Consider the following 25,342-nt stretch of genomic DNA (forward strand, 5'->3'; position numbering starts at 1 on the left):
CAGCGGTGGTTGGCCCCACGGGGTGGGATGGGGGCACACAGTCTGCTCTGCTCATGGGTGCGGCCGTGCGCTGCTGTGGCTCTGGGCTTCCACAGGCCCAGAGTTGGCTTCCCACTGTCCCCGGAGCCTCGCTGCCCTTGGCTGTGAAATCCAAGAGCCCATCTGGCAGGGTGAGGAAGATTAAATGAAATACAGTATAGAGTTCCTTGAATACTAACTGTCATACAGTAGGCACTCAATAAGTTATACTTCCCATTCCCTGCTTTGGCTTTGACTCATGACCTCCCACCTGCCAGAGGGCAGCCACTGCTGGTGGCAGTGTCCTCCTGGGGTGCCCCCTGCTGATCTGCCCTTGTTCACCTGCTGGTTCTTATTTAAGCTCCGGGGAATCACTTTGTATTCACAAAAGGCGGCTCTTGCACACCGTTTGCTTTCAGCCACAGCCCTGGCTGGCCTGCCCCGGCGGCTCACCCCTCTCTGGTGGCAGGCTCCTTGCCCCTGGGGGTGGAGAACCGGCCACCACACCGGCCCCAGAAGGCAGCTGTCCCACAGCGGCTGCCTGGCTGCCTCGTGTGTCGCCAAGGGCAGGGGAGAGTCTCAGGAGAAATCCGTGCTGTAGAAAAGGACACTCGAGTTGGAGTTTTCCAAACTCCTCTGCGTGTTGCCGGGACTGGAAAGGAAATGAATCACCCCGGGGACATCTTGGTTCATCTTCATGCGAGTGACTCAGTGCTTTCATCCGCCCTCCCTTTCGTGCATCCCGCAGTTGACTTCTGAAGCTTGGATGGAGAGACTCCTGCTCCCAATTTGGGAGTAGAAAATTCTAATTGGACCCGCGTGGTCTCTGGGCTCCAAGCCCGACCCAGCTGCCATCTCCTCTGCTGGCTTTTTGTCCTGGGGGGCCACTGATGGGCTGCCCCCCGCCGCCGGGAGGAAATGTCTCCTTAGCGAATGTGGGGTCCACCTTGTGGGGGGCAGGCCTGCCCTCTGCATACATGCTGCTCCCAGGTGACCTGGGCCCCGCGTCTTGGGCTCTGCTGCCCATAGTTCTTTTGTGGGGAGGAAGACAGGAACCAGAACTAATTTAATATGATCCTGAGGCGCCCTGGCAGCGGGATCAATGCCGCTTCCTTTGTGGAGAGACAGCCCAGCCATAGCAACCTGCACAGCTGCCTTCTAGTGTCTAGAAGAGCTCTATTCAGCCTCAAGACTTCCCTTTTTTTTTTTTTTTTTTAATTGGGAAAGGGGGAGGAAGTAGGGAGAAAGGACTCCGATATAAACAGTTACCAAGGAGACCCGAGTCGGGGTTGGAAAGGTTTTCTCCTTCCCTCGGTCCATACAGAAGGAGGAGGGGTGTACGCCCAAACGCAGGGCATCACGGGAGGTCTCAGGCTGGAGTCCCAAGTCCTGCCTGTGCCCGTGGGGACAGACGTAGGCAGGGGCTCAGCAGACACTTCGAGAGGGCTGGGGAGAACTTTTAGAGTCCCGGGCCAGTCTGCCGGCCCCGCCAGCACTGCGGAGAGATGGACAGAGCCCGACTTCCTAGCCGCGGACTCCCTGCCTGTTTCCCGGAGACAGCCGGAAGCTGCCTCTTCCCTTAAGTCGGGGTCGGGAGAGAAACCATGGGGTGCACGTACTCCTCTCCGCGGGACGAGCCAACCTTGAGAAGGTCAGTTTCAGACGTGTCTCTGCTGCAGACCACGCTGATGCCCCTCGGGAGGGGGCCCCTTCCTGGACAGGGACGCCCCAGATGCATGAGGAGGGTGCCCTGTGGAGTTGACCAGCAGAGTTGGAGCAGTCCCCTGGGGGGCTCAGCAGGGCATAGGACCATCAGCCCCCCTTTGGTCCTGGCTTGCAGGCTGCATTTCCCCACTTCCAAAGGAAGGGATTTGGACTGGAAACCAGGAAGGCCCCGGTCACCGAGTCTTCCACCTGGGGAAGATCAGGTTCCACGTGCACATCCCAGGATGAAGCTGTCAGGTTGGGTTAGACCTTTTGAGGGCGCTCAGGTGTGGACCTGCACAGGCCAAGCAGGTGAATTCTGCCACCTTGAGCCTGGCATCAGGGCTTTGTGGGAAGCGGGGGGGGGGGGGGGGGGGGGTGGGAGGGGGGGGGGTGGAAGGGTAGATTCTGCTGTTCCTCAAGGCCACGTGTGACCAGTAGGAAACTGTACCGTGTCATGTCGGGCCAATGACTGGAGGCAAGGGGTCTTCCTTAGTGTCCTCGGCTTTCCCTTCCCGCCATGGGGTGCGATCTGCCCCCGATCTCTGGAAGCCAGCCCTGGAGCCAAGGGGAAAAGATGGGAGCATTCCTCCTTTCCCAGGGGCTGAAGCACAGAGGTGCTAAGGCTTCTTGGGAGAACTTCCTCTAGGGGCAGGAGGGCTAGCCCATCTCTCCCCACCTCGAACATTCTCAGCCAGACCTGGAGGGTCCCCCGGCTCCCGGAGCCGCCAGCCTGGCATTCCGGCCCCATGCGTCTGGGTCAGAGGCCACGCACCCCTGGGCCGCCAGAGCTGAGCTCCCCACTGGCTGCACGGGCCTCATCCAAGAGCCTGTCAGCTGCCCGGTTTCCGTGGCTTTCCCTTGGGATCTGTTTTCTGTCTGAGAATAGAGCCCAGCCCTTCTGGGAGGCCTTTCCCGGTTTCGGCAGATGCCCTGTGGGTGGACTGTCTGGTCCCCCCTTTTGGTCTTAGCACATGCCACTTTGTGCCACTGGGCGTTTTTGAAATTACAGAGTGACCCAGGTGGCTCTCTTCTAGGGAACACCCTCTTTATCCCTGAGAGTTAACCACACTCCCAATGCTGTACGAGGAACAGGCAGGGGACGTTGCAGAAGCCAAGATTCAATGTTTTCAGTAAGAGAAGTCCAAGGCCTTGCGATGCCACCACAGGCCCAGTTGGTGGCGGATCCAGGATTCAAACCGGAGCCTCCTCCCCTTCGGAGGGCTGGGCCCTTCCCTCCTCCATGATGGCCCTCGGAGCCTGTCTCTCCCCTAGCTGGTGGGAGGCCGTCGGAAGGCGGAGGCTGGCGCAGGCACTCAGGGCAGCAGGGCACCCCTCGTGTCTTCAAGCCCCCCTTCTTCAGATGTGGCTTCTATGGAAACCTCAGTCCTTGAGAAGAGACAAGAGTTTGCTTTTCTGCTGATGGCAGACCCTGACCCCTCCAACAGCCTCTCAGGCCTGACGCCCCGGAGGCCGCGCCCAGTGCCAGGCATGGTGCCCAGTGCCGAGGCCCCGACAGCTCCCCCCAGGCCTCAGATGGAGCGATGAGTCGCGAACATGGAGTCGAGGGCCTGAACCGAGGCCTGTGCCCTGTTGAAGGTGGTGACAAACAGGGTGCTCTGAAGAGGAAAGTGTATGTTGTGTCTTCAGAGATGGGGTACATAGGAGCTCGTGGGACAAAGTTAGAGAAAGGGCACTGTGGGCAGAGACGGAGGGCGACCCAGGGCAACGGTGAGCAGGAGGTCGGTGAGGCCCAGGGGATCTGCAGGGTGGAGACGCGCTCTGCATCAGAGGCCTCTGTGTTCCTCAGCCCTGCATCTCTGATGCTGTCTCTACTCGGGACTTAGCCATTCCAGTTGTCCTTATCGGACAGAACCTCCCAAATCTGTCCATATCCACGCACGTTTCTAAACCTAGAATGTAATTCTTATTTTCTTATTACAGAAGCACTACGTGTTCACTGTAAGAAGAACAGGGGTGAGGGGGTTAGGAGTAGAAATCAGCTGTAGAAGGAAACAAAAGAGACTCCCGGGCGCTTAACACTGGGAGAGAACAATCCTTAACGTGCTCACGCGTGCCCTTTTTTTATTAAAACTGTTTATGCATTTAATTTTATTTCAGAGACCATGTGAGAGGGGCAGAGGGAGAAAGAAAATCTAAAGCAGACTCCACACTTAGCACGTAGCCTGACCCAGGGCTCGATCCCAGCACCCTGGGATCGTGACCTGAGCTGAAATCAAGAGTCGGATGCTCAGCTGACTGAGCCACCCGGGCGTCCATCACATGTGCGCTTCTGTACCTTCCCTTCTAAACAAAACGGGATCGTGTCGCCTGCATTATCCTATAACCTGCTTTTTTCCACTTAGTGAATCACGAACATCCTTCCACGCCCATAGAGGCGAGCCACGCTTCCCTGTTCAGTAGTGAACAGTGTCATATTGTGCTGCGTAACCTGTTCAGCTTGTCCCTGATTTTTAGACATTGGAGTTGCCCCCAGTTTTATAACTATAAAATGTATTAAAAAATTTTTTTTAATGTTTATATTTGAGACAGAGCGAGAGAGAGAGAGCACAGTGGGGGAGGGACAGAGAGGGAGACACAGAATCCGAAGCAGGCTCCAGGCTCTGAGTTGTCAGCAGAGAGCCCGACACAGGGCTTGAACCCGTGAACCGTGAGATCGTGAGCTGAGCCAAAGTTGGACGCTCAACGGACTGAGTCACCCAGGCGCCCCCAAGCCTCGCGCTTTTTAGGTGTCAACTAAATGCATTTAGTTTGTTCCACTTTTCAGTTGGGGAGAAATTCACACCTCTTAAACTTCATCTTTCTGACCATTTTTTAAAACGTACGATCAGTGGGTCTTGAACACCCACAGCACCGTATGAATGGAAATTGCATGTGGTTCTGTGCCTGCTCTTTTCTTAGAGTATCTAATCAAAAACGCTCACCTAGCTGGCTGATACGGAAGCATCAGTTTGGATTTGAGTTTGATTTATGTTGAAATGCAGGCAGTCTGTTCTCCTAGCTCAGAACTCAGACGGTGAGCCGCGGTGGGAGTCCCAACCCTGTGCGCCTTGCTGTATTCACCTGACGGGGTCCTGGGAGAGCATGCGTGTGAGCGCACAGGTGGGCACAGGTGGGCACAGGTGGCAAGCGCTCTGGTTTAGGCGGAGCGTAAACCGGAAGGGCAGGGAAGACGTGGCTGCTCGTGGCAGGGCAGGGACAGAAGTCGGACACGCGATCCGAGATGTCCAGACAGACACCAGATTCTTCTGGAGTACGGGTCGGAGTGGGGGGTGGGGGGGCCCGGCCTGAGGGCCTCCATTCTTGCTCTTGCCCTGGCCCTGCCGCCATTAGGGGTGGGCCTTCCCCAGGGGGTGCTGGGTGGGGTAACGGGGAGTCAGGGAGGGCCTGCTCGGGGTTGCTGGGCAGCTGGGCCATCTCCGGGTGGGAGGTCTGGGCAGCCGGCCCCCAGCTGCCTGTCGGGGCGCCTCTGGGGTGGAGGGAAGAAGCTGGAGTGGCCAAGGCGGGCGCCAGGCCTTGCCGCCCCTGGGGCCCCACAGGTGATGTTATTTCCCTCTGGGGCCCTAAAAGTGGCTCTGGTCCTGGAGCTGCCAATGTAGTGAGAAACCCAGGGGAGTAAGCAAGTCTGTTATCTTTATGTCTGCAAAATTACGTGTCTAAGCAGCTTGGCAGAGGCGTCCTTAGAAGCAGCCTTCACTGAGGTCTTTCCACAGACTCCAGGCCTCTGGCCCCAGCAGATACCACGTTTATGTGGTTGTAGGTTGTGTACACGTGTGTGAGCACGCACGTGCGGGTGTGTGCTGACTCCGCTTTCGCTTTATTGCACTTTCCCGCGCGCAGGAAGCCACAGGATGTAGTGGAAAGAGCAAAGACCTTGGAGTCAGACCGCGAGTCAGGCCTCCGGCAGCCTTCCTGTAAAGTGGGCGGCGGGTCCCGCCGAGAGCCCGTGCTTGCCGGACTGCGTGCCGCGTGCTCGTTGTGCTTTTTCTTCGTTTGACATTTGGAGAAGCCTCCGAAGCGGTATTTGTTGGTCCCGTGTTCTGGCTGAGGTTCAAGTTCACTCAGCTGCAAAGTGGCAGGCTGGGAATCGCACGGCTCCAGAGCCGCTGCTCGGCCCTCCACCTCGTTGCCACCCCTGCCTCCCCGAGGGTCTTGGTTGCCGGAAAAAGTGGATTTTGGGAGCAAATTGTGTAAGCGCGAGTGTTCTTGAGATACAGTATCTGCAGAAAGGTACACACAGGGTGACCTCGCCACGTGAGCGGGGGTGGGTAACCACCACCCGGATCAAGGCACAGATTGTTCGAGCACCCCGGGCGCCCCTGCTGTCCCTCCGGGGTCCTGCCTCCTGTTCCTGCGTGGGGACTTTGCATAACAAAGTCGTACGGGTGCCTTCTCTTGCATCCGGCTCCTCGAACTCAGCATTACGCCCTGAGGCTCCCTCCTCCCCGTGTGTGTACTGATCGTTTGTGGGTTTTCACTGCTGCGGTGGAGAATATTCCATTGTGTAAATGTGCCACTGTTTGTTTGTCCTCCTGCGGATGGACATCATTAGGGTTGTTTCCTGTTTGGCACCCGCGTGTCTAACGCTGCTGGAACCTTCTGTGCACAGCTTTTGGTGCACAGGCACCAATGTGCTCTGCCCGCTGTCTACCAGGGACTGAACTGCCAGGTTGTAGGTTTAAGGAGATACTGCCGAACGGTGTTCCAGGGCAGCTGGGCCGTGCTGTGCTCCCCGCCAGAGCTCTGCCTGCGTGTGATGCGCTCAGTCTCTCCCGTGGTAGCCATTCTGGTGCGTGTGCAGAGCTCACTGGGGTTTTGTTTTCCGTTTCTCTGGTTACTACTAACGTCCAGCACCTTCCCATATGTCCTTTGGCCATTTAGAGACTGTCTTTAAGAAAGCGCTTGTTCAAGGGGCGCCTGGCTGGCTCAGTTGGAAGAACACATGACTTTCAATCTCGGGGTTGTGGGTTCGAGCCCCACACGGGGTGTAGAGATTACTTAAAATCTTAAAAAAAATAAATAAAAAGGAAAGTGCTTGTTCAAGTCTTTTCACAGTTTTTCTGTTGGATTATTCATCTTTCCCTAATTGACGTGTAGGGATTCCTGAGATTCTCAGCTCAAGTCCTTTGTCAGATAGACATAAGTTGCAAACATCTTGTCCCATGCTGTGGCTTGCCTTTCATTTCCTTAATCGTGTCGTGGGTTTTTTTCATTTTTATTTTTTTAGTGTTTGTTCATATTTGAGAGAGAGAGAGCGGAGGAGGGGCAGAGAGAGAGAGGAAGACACAGAATCCAAAGCAGGCTCTGGGCTCTGAGATGTCAGCACAGAGCCTGACGTGGGGCTCAAACTCACGGATTGTGAGATCATGACCTGAGCCAAAGTCGGACACTTAACCGACTGAGCCACCCAGGCGCCCCATTACTCATTTTGTTTTGAATGGAGACAGCCATATTTTAGACGGGCTGTATTTCACACAATCTAAAAATTTGCCGTTCAGAGAAAGGTATGTTTTTGCACCTTGCTGGTGTAGGCCTGAGAGTCCCTGGCACGGCTCACTGGGCATCTTTACCTGGCCCTGCAGGCCTGGGGCAGGGAGAGAGAGAAGGGACAGGATAGGAAATGGGAGGGAGTGGGCACGAGGCCAGCAGCAGGGAGTGGAGAGTAGACGGGCTCCTCTCTGGAGAGGACGAGGTCCGGGGCTCTAGAAGGTGCCGTGGTCACAGAGGAGGGAACAGGTAATGTGGCCCAGTGTGGGGGACGGAAAGGGGGTTCAGGGGTGGAGCAGGGGTCTGTCAGCAGAGGAAGTGGCTGGAGGCCGCGGTGGGACAGAATGCTGAGGGCCATCACGAGGGAGTGGCATATAAATCGGTGCATCCGAGTGTAGAGCAGAATGTCAGGCGAGGCTGGGACAGCTTCTGAAGGGACTTGCCTGCCCCGGTCTGTGGCCCTGGGAGCCTGTGGGGATCAGAGGGGTGACCGGGCCATCGGAACTGTTGGCTGGATGGCGCGGGATGGGAGTCAAGCCCTCCACCCTCGTTCTCCTCTGTCTGGGGCCGCAGGTCCTGGCTCTGAAGGTGGTGGTGTCTCCAGAGGCTTCGGGCCTGCCGTAGAGGACACGGGGAGGCCCCGCCCAGGGTCCTGTCCCCCAGCCGGAGGCGCGGCTCGGGCCGGAGCTGGGGCTCCCCTCCGTGCTGCCACATGTGCCCCCTGCCCATCGGCTACTTCTGTTTTTCAGGACCCCCTCTGTCAAAGACAGCAGCTTTGTGGAAAAGATGAAGAAGACGGTGAGTTTTCTGTGTGTCTGTGCTCTTGGCGGGGGGTCGTGGCCCTGGCAGCCGGGGGAGGGAGGTCCAGCAGAAGGCCAGCTTCCCTGGAGCGGAGGGAGGAGCGGGCTAGAACATTCTCATCTAACCAAAGCGTCAAAGGTGCTCTGCTTTCCTGGGACACCTTACCCTCCGATGTTTACCTGGTGAACAAACCAGACTGTAAGGGTCTCCCCTCGCTCTGACTCTGGGGACTGTCCCTCGTCCTCCCTCCCGGTCCAGGCTCTGCCCACGAGCAGACGGAAACCTCACATAGCTGTGGCCGGAGCGCAGCTACAGCCTGATCCGGTTTTGTTACATGTTACGAGAAAGTACCTCACGCGCATGGTCGGAATCCCAAACTATTCAGGGGAAAGCCTCTCTCCTGCCACTCATCATCGTTGTTAGTATTTCATGGATCTTTCTAGAGCTTCTTGATGCACACGCGGGGGGGAAAAACCCAGATTCTCATTTTACATCTTTTTAAAACACAAAACGTGGCCTATTACGTACACGGTTATAAACCATGCTTTCTTTTTTTTTTTTTTTTTGGCTGATCTATGTTGGCGTTTCTTCCCTAGCGATTCAGAGACCCCGCCCTTGTTCCTTACTGTAGCTGCGTAGTGATTTCATCATGTGACCGTGAATCCTAGAATTTGTTTGGACACTGCCCTGCCAGTGGGCACTCGGACCGTTCCTAACTTTCACCTCTTACAAACGATGCTGCTCTGACTCTAGGCCAATTTCCACATCTGCTAATACGATAAAATCCCAGAAGTAGAATCGTTGGACCCAGAGGTGTGTGCATTTGTAGTGTGATAGAAGCTGCCAGATTGTCCCTCCCCCGACCCCGGCTCACACCAGGGCACTCTCGTTAGCCGTGTGTGAGAAAACCCGTTGCCCCAAAGCCTTGCCAGTAGAGCGTATGTAAGTCGGGGGGGGGGGGGGGGGAGTGCCAGTTTTCTAGGTTAAAAGCAGGTATCCCTGTGCACTTCTAATTTGCATTTTCCTTATGAATGCATTTCAGCAGATTTTTGTAGCTGATGATGGCATTTCTTTCTTTATGGATTCTCTGTTCAAATCTTTTTTGTTTTAAGTTTATTTATTTTAGAGAGAGAGCAAGAGCAGGGGAGGGGCCGAGAGAATCCCAAGCAGGCTCCACAATGTCAACGCAGAGCCCAACTTGGGGTTCGATCTCACAAACCGTGAGATCATGACCATATCCAAGCGTCAGATGCTTCACTGACTGAGCCACCCAGGCGCCCCCTCTCTGGTCAACTCTTTTGCCCACTTTTCTGTTGGGATTGAGCCTTCTCGAGGAATTCCTTAACATTATTAGGGAGATTAACCCCTTGTTTGTGACACGAGTTAAAGATATTTTCCCCAGTTAGTAGTTTGCGTTTTCACCTGGCGTTTTGTGTGTGTGTGTGTGTGTGTGTGTGTGTGTGTGTGTGTGTACAAGTTACACAGTGCACTTTATTGTTCTTCCTGTGACTCCTGGACTTGGAGTCATTGACTCTAAGGAGATGAAAGAATTCTCGCACGTTTTCTTCTGGTGCTTCCTAGTACTTTTTCCTTGTTCATAATTAACGTTCGGTCTGCCGGGAGTTTATCCCGGCGTCAGCCGCGCAGCATGGGTCCGGCTCCTTTTTGTGCACCGCTCAGTTCCGTGTAACAGCATCCGCCTTTTCTCCACTGCTTTTATCAAGTACATAATTCCCGTATGTATTTGGACCTTTTTCTAGATTTTCCTGTCCCAGTGCTGTGATCTGGCTTTCTGTGTTCAGTATCCTACAGTTTCAGTTACTGAGGTTTTAGAAAGCTTATTTTGATAATCCTTACTGCTAGGCTCTGCCCCAGCCCCACAACTCTTCCCCTTTTCCTGGCCATTATTTCATATGTATGCATTTGGGGTAACAGCTTTAATGAGACAGTGTGCATTCCACACAGGTCACCCTTTTAAAGTAAGTATACACTTCAGGGCGCCTGGGGGGCTCAGTCAGTCAAGCGTCTGATTCTTGATTTCGGCTCAGGTCATGGTCTCGTGGTTCATGAGATCGAGCCCCACGTTGGGCTCTGTGCTGAGCGAGAAGCCTGCGTGGGATTCTCTGTCTCCCTCTGCCCCTCTCCACTGCACTCGCTCTCTCAGATGAAAAAAAAAGAAAAAGCATATCCTTCAGTGTTTTTTAACGTTTTCCCAGATTTATGCAAACCATCACCACTGCTTTAGAACCTCTTCAGCACCCCAAATGGCCACCCCATAGCCATTAGCAGCCACTTCCCACTGATTCCTACCCCCACCCACAGCCCAGAGCAACCGCTCGTCCACTTTGCTAATTGCCTGCATCCCTTGGAGAGTTGCCGGTTTGGGACATTCCGTGTAAGTGGAACCATTCACTTAGTATCACGTCTTCAGGGTTTGTCCGGTCTGTGTCGCACATCCGCACTTCGTTCCTTTTCGCTGCTCAGTCCTGTTCCAGCGGATGAATTTATATTTATTTTTTGATATCACTTTGAGGAAGTAAAAAGAGCTGTTCAGATTTTTCGCCAGCTCGCGTTGCATTTCTGGATCGATAACGGAGAACTGGACCTCTTCTATGTTGAGACTTCCCCTGCAAACCCAGGGCCTTTCCCTGTGGTTGAACCCTTAATCCGTAACTTCTTGCAGGTTCCTCCTAAGGCTTAATTTTTTTTTTAAGTTTATCTTGAGAGAGAAAGAGTAGGGGAGGGGCAGAGAGAGAGCGCGAGAGGAAAATCACAAGCAGCGTCCGCACTGCTGGTGTGGAGCCCGCATGGGACTTGAACCCACAAACCTTGAGATCGTGACTGGAGGCAAAACCAAGAGTCGGACGTTTAACCGGCTGAACTACCCGGCGCTCCTTTTAAGGCTTATTTTGAAGTTCTTCATATGTTTTGATGCTGCTGTAAACATTTAGCTGCTATTTATATCCTGTTTTGTCCCCTTAGCCTGATATTCCATAAGCCTTTCTTTTTTATAAAGTAGTTTTTGTAAGTTATTATTTTAAAATAACTTTTTAGGGGTGCCTGAGTGGCTCAGTCCATTAAGTGTCCGACTTCGGCTCAGGTCATGATCTTGCGGTTCATGGCGTCGGGCTCCGTGCTGACGGCTCAGAGCCTGGAGCCTGCTTTGGATTCTGTGTCTCCCTCTCTCTCTGCCCCTCCCCAGCTCACGCTCTGTCTCAAAAATAAACATTAGAAAAAAATTTTTTTAATAAAGTAAAATACCTTTTTAAATGATTGGTAGAAAATTCAGGAAATGTAAAAGGTATGCAGACATTTTAAAGCAATTATAATCCATACATTTTTTTTTTTTTTTTTTTTCCTTTGTACCTATATGTAGGGCTCCATGCAAAAACCAGAGACCCCTCTAGGGGTCAGGCACTGAAATCCTACTGCTGAGAAACCTCATGGCTACATAAAGGGACCAGAAGGTGGCCAGTACCTCACTTCCACCTTCCAGACCTCATCAAGCACGTTGATTGGCTGGGCCAAATTTGCTGCCCCACCTTGAGAGTCTGGGGAGCAGAGTTCCAGCTGTAGAGGCCACAGGAGGAGGAGGGTAGAATGAAGAATGTGGGAGCCGGCCCATTGGGCACCTTTCCTTTTGTCTAGATTTTTATAAAGAATAGGTATTCGGAAAAACTTACCCATGATTCTCCATTTGGAGACTCTTGGTATACTTCTTGCTAGATTTTTTTTCCCTTGTGCGTGCGTGTGTATAAATGTATATATGGACACCATTGTGCATAGAGAACAAAATTGGATTGCGCTAGAATACTGTTTGGTCATCTTTTTTTTTTTTTTTTTTTTAAATTTTTTTTTTAACGTTTATTTTTGAGACAGAGAGAGACAGAGCATGAACGGGGGAGGGGCAGAGAGAGAGGGAGACACAGAATCAGAAACAGGCTCCGGGCTCTGAGCCATCAGCCCAGAGCCCGACGCGGGGCTCGAACTCACAGACCGCGAGATCGTGACCTGAGCTGAAGTCGGACGCTTAACCGACTGAGCCATCCAGGCGCCCCATGGTCATCTTTTTTTTACCGAACATTACATTGTGCTTTTTAACGTGTCCTTTAAAAATCTGTCCAAAGTGTGATCTTAAGCAGCTGCATGTCTGTGTGGCCTTTGTCACTGTCCTCCACAGTAGCTGGGGCAGTGGGACGATAGCCCCGGAGTGACTTAGGAAGACTTGGGGCAGGAAGGAAGAGGATGCCTTGGACAGACCTCACCTGCCTAGCCCACCCTATGGCCACCTAGAGTCTCTGGAGAAGCCTCTGGGCTCTTGGTCCCTCACTGACCCCACGTGCCTGGCCTTCCCTAGGGCAGGAACATCATCGTGTTCTACGGCTCCCAGACGGGGACGGCGGAAGAGTTTGCCAACCGCTTGTCCAAGGACGCGCACCGCTACGGGATGCGGGGCATGGCTGCAGACCCCGAGGAGTATGACTTGGTGAGTAGTCCCCACTCCCGACCCTTCTCCTGGCTCCCTCAGTAGCACTGACCAGGGCATCCGGATCGTGGACGTGTGTAAAGGGCGAGTCAGCCACAGGGACGGACGGCCCTCTCCGGTCGTTTGTCCAGGCAGCCAGCCGGCCCCAGGCATGCGCGTGGGCGCCTGGCACCGCCCACGCTCAGCCTTCCCAGCTCAGCTCTGGGCGGGGCGGGGCGGGGCGAGAGGATGCAAGAGGGGGGGCGGGGGGCGTGGCCTGTTAATGAAGGGGTCTCAGTCTGGGGAGGAGGGGTCTCCGCTTCTCCCTCCGCCCCCCTGCAGCCATCTCAGGGAGCCCTTCACTGGGCTTTGAAATGAGGCTGCATTAACTGGTGTGTCTGGCCACTTGGGGAGGGGCCCGGGGAGCCTGAGGTTTGGGGGTAGAGGCCCCCATTTGCCGTGGACCTGTCGCTCCCTCGGGCTACCACTGGACTCAGTCTGAAGGACTCAGTGTCCCTTCCAGGTGCTCTGCCCCCAGCGTGGTGCCGAGGGACAGGCTCACCTTGCTCACTGTCCTCAAGGGATCGGTTCTCTGCCCTTCCCCTAACATGGAAGCAGCTCTCAAAAAAGCCCAAGAAACTTCTAGCCGTCTGCTTGCCTCTTTCTGGGTCAGGGAGCTAATGACAGCCAGGCCACCAGCCCCACATAGACGCGGTGGACAGTAAGGGAAGAGGCTGACGGGCAAGAGGTCCTAGTTGCCATCTTTCTCCTCCCCTGATGGGGCTGCTGCCAGATGTACTTGCCCCCAAAACCAGTCTCTCCTGAGTTCACCACACGAGCTCTTCTGTCTCCCAAACCCAACCGTCCGCCACCCGCTCTACCCCCACCCTTGGGTCTTGGGGACCGGCACCGCCGCCCGTCCGTCCACAGACCTGGGTTTTAAGTTAGCCAGCAGCTGGTTAGGAATTTGCGAGAGCCCGGGCCCTGCTGTGGTCCCAGGACGTGGTGGGACCATGAGGTTCTCCCTCTGGGCCCGGTGCACAGAACCACCTTCTGTGGTTCTGTGCCCAGAACCCAGCCTGCTTCTGCCTGTCAACACCCAGGCCCTTACACATGTTCTTTTGTGCCTGCTGTTCCCTTTCCTTTGGAAAGGCACTGGTTCAAATGTCAGCCCCCTCCATGCAGCCTTCTCCGACTGCTCGTGCCCCTTCCCAACGGAATCATTCCCTCCCATCCCACAGCAGCCGCCGTGGGCAGGGCCTAGGCTCTCCTGTCTGCATCCCATCAGGCACACCCCTGACACAGGCTCAGTCACGGTCGCTGGGCCCGGGCCCTGCTCTCGTCTCTCCAGGCCGACCTGGGCAGCCTGCCGGAGATCGAGAACTCCCTGGCGGTGTTCTGCATGGCCACCTATGGCGAGGGGGACCCCACGGACAACGCACAGGACTTCTACGACTGGCTCCAGGAGACGGATATGGACCTCTCCGGAGTCAAGTATGCGGTGAGCCTCCCCATCTTCTCTCCCATGGCTTCTGCACCTTACGGTGCCTCTGGACCCTCAGTTCCCACCTCGTCCTGATGAGCCAGGGCAGGCCAAGGTGTCAGAACAGAGGCTTAGAGCGGGGGACCCGGCGGGAAGGGCTGCTCACGGGTCAGGCCTCTCTTCTGCCCTGGGCCCCAGTGCTGACAGTCCCTGCTCCCGGGTCCCCAGCCCCGCTTTGCTCCGGGGGCACTATTTGCGGTAGACCAAAGCAGGCTGACCGCCGTAGGCCAGGCCGGGAACACCGGGCGGGGAGGGTGAATTGACCCTGCTGGCCGCCCAGGGTTGAGGGAGGCCTAGGGGCCGCATGCCACTGAAACAAAGCCACTTCCGGGGGCCAGAGGTGGCCCGCCTCACAGTGCAAGTTGTCTGGAGGATGTAGAGGCCCACGGGTGCGGCGTACCCTTGGGCGGCACGGGGGAACCCACCCCTGACCGCTGACCAGGCCTCAGGCCCGTCCCTGGGTCCACACAGGTGTTTGGTCTCGGGAACAAGACCTACGAGCACTTCAATGCCATGGGCAAGTATGTGGACAAGCGGCTGGAGCAGCTCGGCGCCCAGCGGATCTTCGAGCTGGGGATGGGCGATGACGACGGGAAGTGAGTGCCCGGAGCCCCGACCCCGGCCGGCACGTCTGGGGAACCCACAGGGTCAGGGCCGACCCTGGCACGTGAGGGGAGCGCAAAGCCACGTGTACAGGCATCACCGAGGGCAAGGGAAGGCCGGTGCCATCCCCCCCCCCTCACTTTTCTACGTCCTCTGGGCTCCCAGCGCCCCTGCTTGGCACAGACGCCCCAACCGCCACCTGGTGGCTCGGGCCCCATCCCAGGGGGCTCCTCGGGCCGGGCGGGGAGAGGGGCTCCCTGGGGCCGGCCTCATTCCCTCCTTCCGCCAGCCTGGAGGAGGACTTCATCACGTGGCGAGAGCAGTTCTGGCCGGCCGTGTGCGAACACTTCGGGGTGGAAGCCACCGGAGAGGAGTCCAGGTGAGTGTGCGTCCGCACACGGGGTGGGAGACCTGGCCCGCTGGGTTCTGGCGGGGACGCCAGGAGAAGCTGGCAGATGCTCAGTCACTGGACCAGGGGGTCCTGGGCCCCACATTAAGGCACTTGGGCTTTGCCTGGAAGGGACGGGCACTGGGGGGGCTTTCCTCACCTTCTCCCAGAATCGCCTCGGAGCCTGCAGCACCCCAGGCTCCCCAGCCCTCCCACCATCCTCCGGACCCTCCCCACCTCACCCTGTCTCCCCTTGCCAGCATTCGCCAGTACGAGCTCGTGGTCCACACAGACATAGACGTGGCCAAGGTGTACACGGGGGAGATGGGCCGACTGAAGAGCTACGAGAACCAGAAACCGTGAGTAGAGAGCACGGTTGGGGGCCCGTGGCCGTGGGTGCCCCCAGTGGCTGGCAGTCCCGTGTGTCCCTGCAGGCCCTTGCCCGCGAGTGGGTGTGGGTGGGAGCACCCATGACTTCACCTCCACCACACGGGAGGGCGTAAGGCCCGGAGCAGAGGAACAGAGGCAGACCCGCACCTAGGCCCTGCCCCCTGGCTCTTCCCAGGGGTCCCTCAGGCCAGGGCACGGCCACCAGGAGACAGACACTTGCTCAGTTTGTACTTAATGTGACATTTTGCTCTAAGTATCCGGGGGTGGGGAGGCCCCTACCAGTGCCTGGAGCAGGACATCCAGAGTATGGCTGTGGGTCCAGGTTGAACCCTGGCAGGAAGGACTCACTTTCTTAAAACCTGCCTCAGTATTTGGACTTTTTATCCAAAAACAGCATTCCTCTCTTGGGCCCCTGACTTGCCTTACCCCGGGGCGGTGCCCAGATTCCTGGAGCCGCCCAGGAAAAAGTCCCCCTAACACCCTGAGGATTTAAGACCAGTGGCCCTGCTTTAACAGGAAACCCAACATTTCAGTGACTGTGCAGGCGGGACCCAGGCACCTTCTGTCATAGGGAGCCATCTACAAGGGGCCTGGTCCTCCTATGCACTCGGCCCACAAACAGGTAGTGGGTGAAGGGTCTCCCCCACATTTAGGAACCGGCTTCAGTTTCCTTATCTGTAAATGGAGACACTGATAACCTAGCTCTGCCCACTTCTGGGGGTCACTGGGGGCACTGCCTTGAATCTGGTTGGGAGAACCTTTTACATAATTGGAGAGGTTTCCTGGGGCCCTGGGAGGCTGGCTCTAAGGTTCCCTGTGTTCTGTGAAACCAGAAGGGTCCCTTGGGGGCAGGAAGATTCAGATTGAGGGCCTGGCCAATCACTGAGCTGCTCTCTTTCCCACCCAGCCCCTTTGATGCCAAGAATCCGTTCTTGGCTGAGGTCACCACCAACCGGAAGCTGAACCAGGGAACTGAGCGACACCTCATGCACCTGGAATTAGACATCTCAGACTCCAAACTCAGGTGCTGGCAGCCACCCCCTCCCCCAACCCACCCCTCTCAGAGCTTCCGGGCCCTGCCTTCCGCCCCCTCCTGAGCCTCGAATCCACCCCCCCACCAACCCTAGGTATGAATCTGGGGACCATGTGGCCGTTTACCCAGCCAATGACTCTGCACTGGTCAGCCAGCTCGGCAAGATCTTGGGTGCTGACCTGGACGTCATCATGTCCCTGAACAATCTGGACGGTGAGTCCTGGAATCGAGGCTGCCTGCCCTCCAGCCCGGGACCCGAGGCAGCCGGCAGGAATGGGCCCCTGGCAACGCCGTAGATAGGTTGAGCTGCTTAAGCCCAAAGCCCTGGTGCCCTCGTGGCCCTCAGACACAAGACCCCACGATTCCAGGTTCTGGAACAGATTAGCTGGGCAGCGGCCACTAACCCCAAATGCTTTTCCCCTCTCCCTGCAGAGGACTCCAACAAGAAGCACCCCTTCCCCTGCCCCACCTCGTACCGCACGGCCCTCACCTACTACCTGGACATCACCAACCCGCCACGCACCAATGTGCTCTATGAGCTGGCACAGTACGCCTCGGAGCCCTCTGAGCAGGAGCACTTGCGCAAGATGGCGTCCTCCTCGGGCGAGGGCAAGGTAGGCCTGCTGCCACCGCACCCGGGGAGCCACCACCTCAGCCCTGTCACCTGGGCCACGGCGCCTCCCCTCACTCCCCTCCAGGTCTCACCCCGCATTTGGCCTTCCCCAGGAGCTGTACCTGAGCTGGGTGGTGGAGGCTCGGCGGCACATCCTGGCCATCCTGCAGGACTACCCGTCCCTGCGGCCCCCCATCGACCACCTGTGTGAGCTGCTGCCTCGTCTCCAGGCCCGCTACTACTCCATCGCCTCGTCCTCCAAGGTGCGAGGCCCAGCCCACGTAGGGAGGACACAGCCGATGGGTGCCCTGAGCTGTGGCCCCAGCTCTGCCCCAAGCGCCTCATGTCCAGCGGGCTGGACCACGAGACTGCAAACGGCTCTCTACTGGTGTTGAGAGCCAGCCAGGACAGCTGCTGGAAAGGGGCTTTTGAGGTTTGGGCACCAGGAAGGGTGAGAAGAGCCCCCATGCTGAGGAGGCTGGGGTGACAGGGCCAGGGGGGACAGGAGAGAAGGGCCTCAGGTGTCTTCACCCCTGCCCCACTCCCACCAGGTCCACCCCAACTCCGTGCACATCTGTGCCGTGGCGGTGGAGTACGAGACCAAGTCTGGCCGCATCAACAAGGGGGTGGCCACCAGCTGGCTACGGGCCAAGGAGCCTGCAGGGGAGAACGGCCGCCGGGCCCTGGTGCCCATGTTTGTGCGCAAGTCCCAGTTCCGCCTGCCCTTCAAGGCCACCACCCCTGTCATCATGGTGGGCCCTGGCACAGGGGTGGCACCCTTCATAGGCTTCATCCAGGAGCGGGCCTGGCTGCGGCAGCAGGGTAAGTGTGTGGGCACGGGGTGGGGTTCCGTGGGGCTCCGTGTGCCTGGGTACCTGCTCACCCCTGCCCGCCGCCCCAGGCAAGGATGTGGGGGAGACGCTGCTCTACTACGGCTGCCGCCGGTCTGACGAGGACTATCTGTACCGCGAAGAGCTGATTCAGTTCCACAAGGACGGCTCCCTCACCCAGCTCAACGTGGCCTTCTCTCGGGAGCAGCCCCACAAGGTGAGGCCTCGGGCGGCCCCTCTGGGCTGGGCCTCAGGGCCGCGGGACCTGCCTCGTCACCGTGCCACCTCTGCCCCCCCCCCCCCCACCCCAGGTCTACGTGCAGCACTTACTGAAGAGGGACAAGGAGCACCTGTGGAAGCTGATCCACGAGGGGGGTGCCCACATCTACGTCTGCGGGTGAGTGGGGGCAGAGGAGGGGAGGGGCGGGGTGGGGCTTGCCTGCCCGGGGTTGGGGGGGCCCCTTGCCCAGTGCCACCTCCATCCTGCCCCAGGGATGCTCGGAACATGGCAAGGGACGTGCAGAACACCTTCTACGACATCGTGGCCGAGGTGGGGGCCATGGAGCACGCCCAGGCCGTGGACTACATCAAGAAGCTGATGACCAAGGGCCGCTACTCCCTGGACGTGTGGAGCTAGGGGCGGCCCGGCCCTGCCCTGCCCCTCAAGCCCCACAGACTTGCTTTTCCCTGTAATCACCTTCCTCGCTCCCTTCTGCCAGTCTCCTGGCTGGTTTCTTGCCGCGGGAGGTGGGCCGAGGGACCGGTCCAGGCCCCAGATGCACCCTCTGGCGCACCCCGGCCCCAGGGCATGTGGTCAGGGGAGACCAGGGCCTGTGTTTTGTGAACATCTCCGGCCCTTGGTGGCTGTACAGAAGGGGCTCTTCTCAGCTGAGCTGGGGCCCAGCCCCTCCGCATTATTTTCAATGACTGTAAATAATTTTAAATAATCTCTGATCCTTGGAATAAAGTTCTGTTTTCTGTATTTTGACTGGTATTGCTTGAGCAGATCCGGGGCCTCCCCCCTGGGTCTACTCAGACCCCCAGAGAGCAGCTCAGGAGCCCCGAGAACCCATGCTGTGGTGGCGCGGAGGCCCTGCCTCACCCTTCGGAGAGCACACGCCTCAAGCCACCTCTGTGCCGCTCTTCCTTTATTGAGGCTGCCGGCCCCCAGCTCCCCGCAGGCCTGGGCCATAGGCCCAGGCCCCTCCTCTCCAGCACAGCCTTTGGGGCCCACAGAGCCCACAACACCCCAGGGAGAGCAGGAGAGACCCTCCCGGTTGAGGGGAGCCCCCTACCCCCTCAACACAGGGGCCAGAACCCGCTTCCAGGCCAGGGGTGTCGTAGGGAGCCGGGCGGGCGGGGGAAGGCCCAGGCTCATTCTTTCTTGCTCCCACGCCTCTGACTGTGGAATTTCTGGTGCACAACCCGCAGGGTGGTGAAGAAGTTGCCAAGGAAGAGTAGGAGGAAGGGGAAGCCGCACATGAGCACCTGGGGGAGGAAGCGGGGTCAGGACGGGGCCGGGCGCCGGCCCTCCCGGCATGCCTCTCCGGGGGCCCCCCCCCCCCCCCCACCCCGCTCACCTGCCACTCCTTGCACTCAGGATCCCGGGCCAGGTTGAACAACGTCAGCGCGTTAAAAAGCTGCCAGAACTGGGAGGAATGGGAGGTTTCAAGCAGCAGATCCCCGTCCCCACTCGGGCCCAAAGCCAGAACACGGGGATGCCCAGCCAGACGCGCAGGGGCAGAGACGACTTACGTGTCCAAAGAAAAGAAAGGGCAGCAGGAAGGTGAGGCCCCGCCACATCCAGGACTGGAAGCCCTCTGCGGGGAGGAAAGAGGACGGAGATGGGCACGGTCTCTCAGACCCACGTGGACAGGAGAGGACTCCCCTTTCCGGCCCCCCTGTCAGGGCTCCCAAGCAGGGCGGCCACGCACGACTCACCCACGGTGAGGTCCATAGTGTGCCTCTCGCCCAGGGCCCGCAGGCGGTACAGGCAGCCGCTCTGGTAGTAATACTGCAGGAACTGCACAAAGCCTGGGGCGGGGGCATCAGAACCAGGCTGGGGCCCCAAGTCCTCGGCCCGCCCCTCCCCGTGGGGGATTCCTGAGCCGAGCGGGGCCCTCTGAGATACTCACTCTGGTACATGGAGAAAGACAGGAATTGGTTCCGGAACTTCTGGTACATGAGGCCGTCAGGCCTGAGGGAGAAAGCGGTGGGAAGGGTAAGGAGCTCGGGGGGGCACCACCTTTCTGGCCCGCACTCGCCCCCTCGACCCCCCAGGGCCCGGGAGCCAAGCCCTGCCACTCACCACGTCAGCATGACTCCCGACAGGAAGGTGGACACGTAATGATGGAAAACCCACCAGCCTTTGATCCTGCATACATAGGGAAGCCAGTGTCACTCCTGTCCCCTCAACCCCCAGGACTGGTGCTCAGGGCAGGGAGCAAGGCCGAGGCGGGAAGAAAGCAGCACCCCGGTCCGGTGCCTGCTTCTCGGGGGCCCGGGGCACGCACCCCCTCCCCGGGGAGCTCCAGCGCCCGCCTCGCCCCCTCGCCCACCGGGAGCCGTTGTTGATGAGGATGCTCTCTCGGATGGTCAGTGTGCAGTAATACCAGACCAGCAGGAAGTTGAAGGCGGCGTCTGTCACCCTGAGGAGGGGACACAGGGTTGGTGCCAGAGCCTGGAGGGGGGCGGGGGCCTAGTCCTGAGCAGCGCACCCACCTGGAGTTGAGGAGGAAGCGGCAGGTGAAGGAGATGACGATGAGGATGATGGTGAGGTAGAGCTTGAACTTCTCGTACTCGTCCTTGTAGGCAAACCTGGGTGGGCACACACTCGTGGGACAGGCCGGGGTGCCGGCAGGGCCCACCCTCGCCTCCACCCGGAAGGGAGGCTCCTGTTCCAGACACACTTCCGCAGGAGGCACGGGCTGGCCCGGGACAGCGACCCCGGCGCTGACCGCTGCGCCCTGAGGCTTAGCCGGGGCAGCTGGGGCGGGATGGAAAGGACCCGGGAGGGTGGCGAGCAGGGTGGGGACCCAGCCCACGACAACAAATTACTTAGCCTGCTTGCTCAGGAGTGTCACGTTGACATTGCCCAGAACCAGGCTCAGGTACAACCTAGGAGAGGGGACACCAGGTGAGGAGAGGCTCCGACGGGGAGGGCAGCCAAAGGCGCAGAGCTGGGGCCGCCATCCCTACCCGGACTTCCCGTGGCCTTGGCCTAGGGTTCCGACCTTGGGGGTGCTGCGGCCCCACTCGAGGGGAGGGAGACGCCAAGGCCCAGCCTCTCTGCCTGCTCCCCAGTCCCGCTCCAGGGTAAACCAGCAGCGTCCCCTCCCTGGTCTCTCCCCAGGGCCTCCAAGGCGGCCTGGCTCTCCCACCCTCCGGCAGCCGTGCCCACATCTCGGATGGCCCCTGCGAGCCCGGGGCAGGGCTCGGTGCCTGTGAGCGCACGCACCCGCCATCACCTCCCCCATTCCTGCTACCTGACAGCCTTCAGCCCCCAGTCCGCCCCGCCAGGGCCCCCTCCCGGCCCAGAAGGGCTCCCTCCGAAATTCAGCCTGTGCTCTGACCCTGAGCCTCCCAGGTGGGTTGCCCCATGTGGACCCTGGCCCTCTCTGAGGCTTCCAGGCCCCCCAACCCCAGGCTCCTTTCCCAAGCCAGCTGAGGTTTCGAGCCCCCCTTGCACGTCAGCCACTTTGTCGACCCCATAACCCCCAGCTCCCTACGCCATCCCTGCAGTGGCCTCGTCAAACCCTCCCTCCAGGCGGCTGACCTCTCCTGGGCCTCCCTCCTCACCCTCTCTGCTCACCCTCCCCTCACAAATGAGAAGGGCCCACGCCCAGCACTTCCCACCTCCCCAGGGATTTCCCTTTACTGGGTCTCTCACTCCGAGGGTCCCACCTCCCCGAAGGTACATGTGCCCAGGTCTTCCCCAGGTACAAAGTAACACACTCACACACACACACACACACAAACGAGGGTGCAGCAAAAGCACTCCCCCACCCCCACCCCTAGGCCAAGTTCCAGTTGCTGGTTTCCCCTTCCACTCACAGCCAAGCTTGGGAAGAGCTGCCTAAATGTGCCCGTCCCCCAGCTCTTGGTCACCCGCTTACCAACTTCCACCTCCACCATCCTGTGGAGTGGTTCTCTCCAAGGCCGCCCTGACTTCCAGGAAACATTTCCCTTCCGTATGGCATCTGACCCCCCGGGCCATCTGATCTGAGGCTGCTGTCCCCTCCTTCTGGAACATGCTCTTTCTCAGCTGTCTTGCTGCCTGCGGTCTCTTTTACTCGGCCAAGGGTTGTACACTGTCCCCTGCCACTCTCCTCAGTGACGGTGGCTGATCTAAAGGTCCCTCTGCCCGGCCTACTGGGGCCAAAGCAAACTCCGAGGCCTGGTTTCCCCTCTGGTCGCCCACCACCTCCCTGAGCTCTGGCCAGACCTGCGGTTTCCACCCTCCCATGCCCGCCAGGCTCACTCCTTCGTGCTCCACGCTTTCCCTGACCTTCAGGTTGGGTGAGGCACCCCTCACTGTGCTCCTCTAGTTCTTGTCCTTCCTCCCCAAAGCACCCATCTCCGTGAACTGTCACTGTCACTCGTGCCATCTCCCGGACACAGGGCTGGGCCTGACTGTTCGGCCCAGAGTAGGTCGAGGGAACATTTGCCAGCCAAGCAACCAAAGGAAACTGCTCTTCAGGCCGCCGCCCAGGAGCATCTTGAATGGAGCTTGGGGGAGGGGGGTCTCACCCATTCTTCTTGGGCAAATAGGCCTCCATATCGAAGAAGAGGCCTTGGCGCTCCTTGATCTGGTTCTCCAGTTCCCGTGCAGCCTCCTCAGCCTCCGACTGAAGGGAGGGTTTGCATCTGCAGGTGGACAGAAGCCAGAGTCAGGGCAGGGGGCCCCCAGGTATCCCCAGCCGACACCCGTGGGGCGGGAGGGTCAACAGGACCCAGCGAGGGGAGACGCCACGCCTGGGACACTCAAGAGTCTGTGCCAGCTCTCCCCCAACCCAGATCCGACGCCCACTCCCCAGCCCTAGGCCAGGGCGGTACGGGAGGCACGGGGGACTGTGGAAGCGGCGGGGGAGGGTCCTAACTTCTTCAGGACAAGAGCCAGCTCCTGGAGCCGCTTCTTCTGCCGAGTGATAGAGCTGGTACAACTGTTCTGCAGCTTGATCAGCTCCTCCAGCTTCAGGCGGTACAGCCGGTGGGTCTCCTGGGGAGCAGGCAGGGGAAGGCTCAGGCTGGTTAGAAGGCCCCTGAGCCAGCGCCTGCTGGACAGGGCGTGGGGCAGAGACGCCCCAGGGGCTCCTCTGGAGGGTCTGAGAAAGAAAGGAGACAGCCGGCCCAAGGACCTCCCTGAGGTTGCCCTCTCCCCAAGGCAGGCAAGGGGATGGGACTCCTCCTCAAAGCCCAGAGGCCATCACGACCCCCTTGTCCCAGAAACAGACTAGTTTCTGAAAGTTTCCTGGTCTCAGCCCACCTACTAGTTGTTCCCACCTCGAGTTCGGATTCTAGGCCCAAGGTCTACCTTCTGGACCAATCAGGCTGCCTGAAGCCACCCTGGTCCTCTCGGATCCTCCTGCCTACCCGGCCTGCTAGCACAGGGGAGCTGAGGTTGTCCAAGACGCCTGCTGCTCTGGCACTCCCCGCATCTGCTTCCCAGGTTAAAGGTCATCAGGCTCCAGCCCTTAGACCTCCAGCTGTAAGATCAGTCCTTCTACCCCTCCCCCAGCACCTTTGGCCCAAAGCTTCCCAGAGCACTTTGCCCTGGTGGGTGAGTTTCCAGAGGAGAAGCCTGGAGACAACCATAGGAAGTGTGAGGAAGGTCAGGCAGGGGTGGCCAAGCTGGGAGACTAAGTCTGCTCTGCCCAGGACTCCAGGAGAAACTCTAGTGACAGTAGCCTTGGCCAGGCCCAGGCTGGGCTACAAGGCTTCAGTGCAGACAGGAAGGAGCTGGAACCAGTTCAGGAGAGATAAAGCCATGACCAAGTACCCAGCCGGCCTAGGTACTCTACCCTTTCTAGGTCTTCTTTTGTTTCCCATGGCCCAAAGGGGCCACCACACCCCCCTCAGAACCCAACATGTGCTGCATCTGCCACCCCTACCAACCAGTTTCTCCTGTCCAGAGGAGACCAGCAGCCTTCACCCCTCCCCTCGGGGCTCCCCACAGAACAGCACAGGGTGCATACAAGTCAGATCCAGACACTTCCTCCCATGGCTCCCTACTGGTATCAGAAAGATTCCAATCCCGTCCATGAGGTCCCTGCAGGGTCTGGCCCACCCACTTCTCCCCTCACTCTCTTTACAGTAGCCACATAGTCCTGCCTCCGTGGCTGCTGTCCTTCACCCTGGATGGGCCCCGCCCCCATCCAGGCACTTCACCTACACACCACTACCCTGCCTCCCGGGGGAGCCCAGACCTCCCAGCGCTGTCCTAGGGCGGGGACCGCGCTGCTGGCGCTGCTCTGGCTCCAGCCGTGCCGGCGCCCGGCGCCCGAGGCACGGCACGTTTGCGAGGTGACCGACCCAAGACTGGGCCTGGCCGGCTTTGACTCAGGAGGCCGCTCTCCTGGGAGAGGACGGGGCAGGGACCTCTTTCCGAGGCCCCCGCACAAGGCCCCAGGTCCGCTAGGTGCAGCGGGTCCCCACCAGGGTCGCAGCGGCAGTGCCGGCGATGGGGGCTGCCGCCGGACACTCATTTGAGGCCGAGAGGAGGGTCCAGCTAGGGCCACCAGCACCCAGGGCCTCCTCGCCCTCCGGTGCCACGCCAGCGTCCTCGACCCTTGGCCCTGAGCCCCCACTGCCTGACCCAGGGCTGCCCGACCCTTGACCTCGAGCCAGAGGGACGTGGCTCTGGGCCAATGGACGCCCGCACTGGCACTCACCTGGAGGCTCTGGAAGTCCTGCTGCAGCTCCTCCCAGTCCCGCAGGCAGTCGCCTAACGGGCCCGGGGCCGGGGGGTGCATGGCTGCCGGGCCACACGCCGGACAAGCCGAGTCTTGGGACCTCGCCGCAACCCCGGCCCGCCCGAGGCGCCTCAGCCGCCTCCGCCGCCGCCCCCGTCCGCTTCCGGGCTCGCGCCGCCAAGACCACCAATGGGAAAAGGCCTGAAGCTACCAGAGCGCTAGCCCCGCCCCCTGCCTGAGCCAATCCGAGCCCTGGGCGGGGCGGGGGCGGGGCCACGTGTGCTGGGGCGCTCTCCCCGCCGCTCGCAGCTCACAGCCCATCCTGGGGCTGGCGCGCGCCGGGGTCGCCGGCTCCAGCTCGGGCTCCACGGGATCGTGCCAGCCACGTGCTACGCCCCGCAGAGCTCCGCCCGGTCACGCTGACAGTAAACTGAAGCCCACGGGGGTGACCCCTGCCTCAAACACTTTCGTCCTTGGGAAAGCAGCACCTCTGCAGGAAGAGGATTCCAAGCCTCTTTTCTGGCTTGGATTTTTA

The 25,342-nt window shown here is 59.0% G+C and overlaps 2 protein-coding genes across 2 annotated transcripts in view; one reads left to right on the forward strand and one right to left on the reverse strand.

Annotated features, from left to right (window-relative positions):
* LOC109250572 (NADPH--cytochrome P450 reductase) overlaps positions 1 to 18,878 on the forward strand; it is a 63,419-nt gene extending 44,541 nt beyond the window's left edge. The window contains exons 3-16 of the mRNA XM_053894105.1: positions 7,980 to 8,028; positions 12,389 to 12,517; positions 13,848 to 13,997; positions 14,511 to 14,635; positions 14,932 to 15,021; positions 15,291 to 15,389; positions 16,328 to 16,444; positions 16,548 to 16,666; positions 16,886 to 17,067; positions 17,180 to 17,329; positions 17,618 to 17,888; positions 17,968 to 18,113; positions 18,208 to 18,293; positions 18,389 to 18,878. Of these exons, the coding sequence (XP_053750080.1) occupies positions 7,980 to 8,028; positions 12,389 to 12,517; positions 13,848 to 13,997; positions 14,511 to 14,635; positions 14,932 to 15,021; positions 15,291 to 15,389; positions 16,328 to 16,444; positions 16,548 to 16,666; positions 16,886 to 17,067; positions 17,180 to 17,329; positions 17,618 to 17,888; positions 17,968 to 18,113; positions 18,208 to 18,293; positions 18,389 to 18,533 (1,858 nt within the window). The 3' untranslated portion in view covers positions 18,534 to 18,878. The remainder of the gene's footprint in view (positions 1 to 7,979; positions 8,029 to 12,388; positions 12,518 to 13,847; positions 13,998 to 14,510; positions 14,636 to 14,931; positions 15,022 to 15,290; positions 15,390 to 16,327; positions 16,445 to 16,547; positions 16,667 to 16,885; positions 17,068 to 17,179; positions 17,330 to 17,617; positions 17,889 to 17,967; positions 18,114 to 18,207; positions 18,294 to 18,388) is intronic.
* A 149-nt stretch (positions 18,879 to 19,027) lies between these two features.
* TMEM120A (transmembrane protein 120A) lies at positions 19,028 to 24,987 on the reverse strand. Its single transcript, XM_019421638.2, has 12 exons — positions 24,787 to 24,987; positions 22,996 to 23,114; positions 22,646 to 22,762; positions 20,954 to 21,013; positions 20,618 to 20,713; positions 20,455 to 20,544; positions 20,205 to 20,270; positions 20,032 to 20,093; positions 19,838 to 19,930; positions 19,652 to 19,716; positions 19,477 to 19,545; positions 19,028 to 19,384 (listed from the first exon to the last, which is right to left on the reverse strand). Exons 1-12 carry the CDS (start codon positions 24,865 to 24,867, stop codon positions 19,271 to 19,273), a joined length of 1,032 nt encoding a protein of 343 aa, XP_019277183.1. The 5' UTR covers positions 24,868 to 24,987; the 3' UTR covers positions 19,028 to 19,270.
* Positions 24,988 to 25,342: the final 355 nt, after the last annotated feature.

The sequence above is a fragment of the Panthera pardus genome, unplaced genomic scaffold (genome assembly GCF_024362965.1).
Source record: "Panthera pardus isolate Hobbes unplaced genomic scaffold, ASM2436296v1 HiC_scaffold_4, whole genome shotgun sequence".
In the NCBI taxonomy this organism is placed as follows: Eukaryota; Metazoa; Chordata; class Mammalia; order Carnivora; family Felidae; genus Panthera; species Panthera pardus.

Excerpts from the sequence above, each read along its gene's own strand:
- TMEM120A (XM_019421638.2), bottom strand. The coding sequence starts at position 24,867 with ATGCACCCCCCGGCCCCGGGCCCGTTAGGCGACTGCCTGCGGGACTGG. Across the intron at positions 20,545-20,617 it reads CGCTTCCTCCTCAACTCCAG|GGTGACAGACGCCGCCTTCA; the intron begins GTGGGTGCGCTG and ends TCCCCTCCTCAG. Across the intron at positions 20,094-20,204 it reads TCGGGAGTCATGCTGACGTG|GCCTGACGGCCTCATGTACC; the intron begins GTGAGTGGCAGG and ends TTTCTCCCTCAG.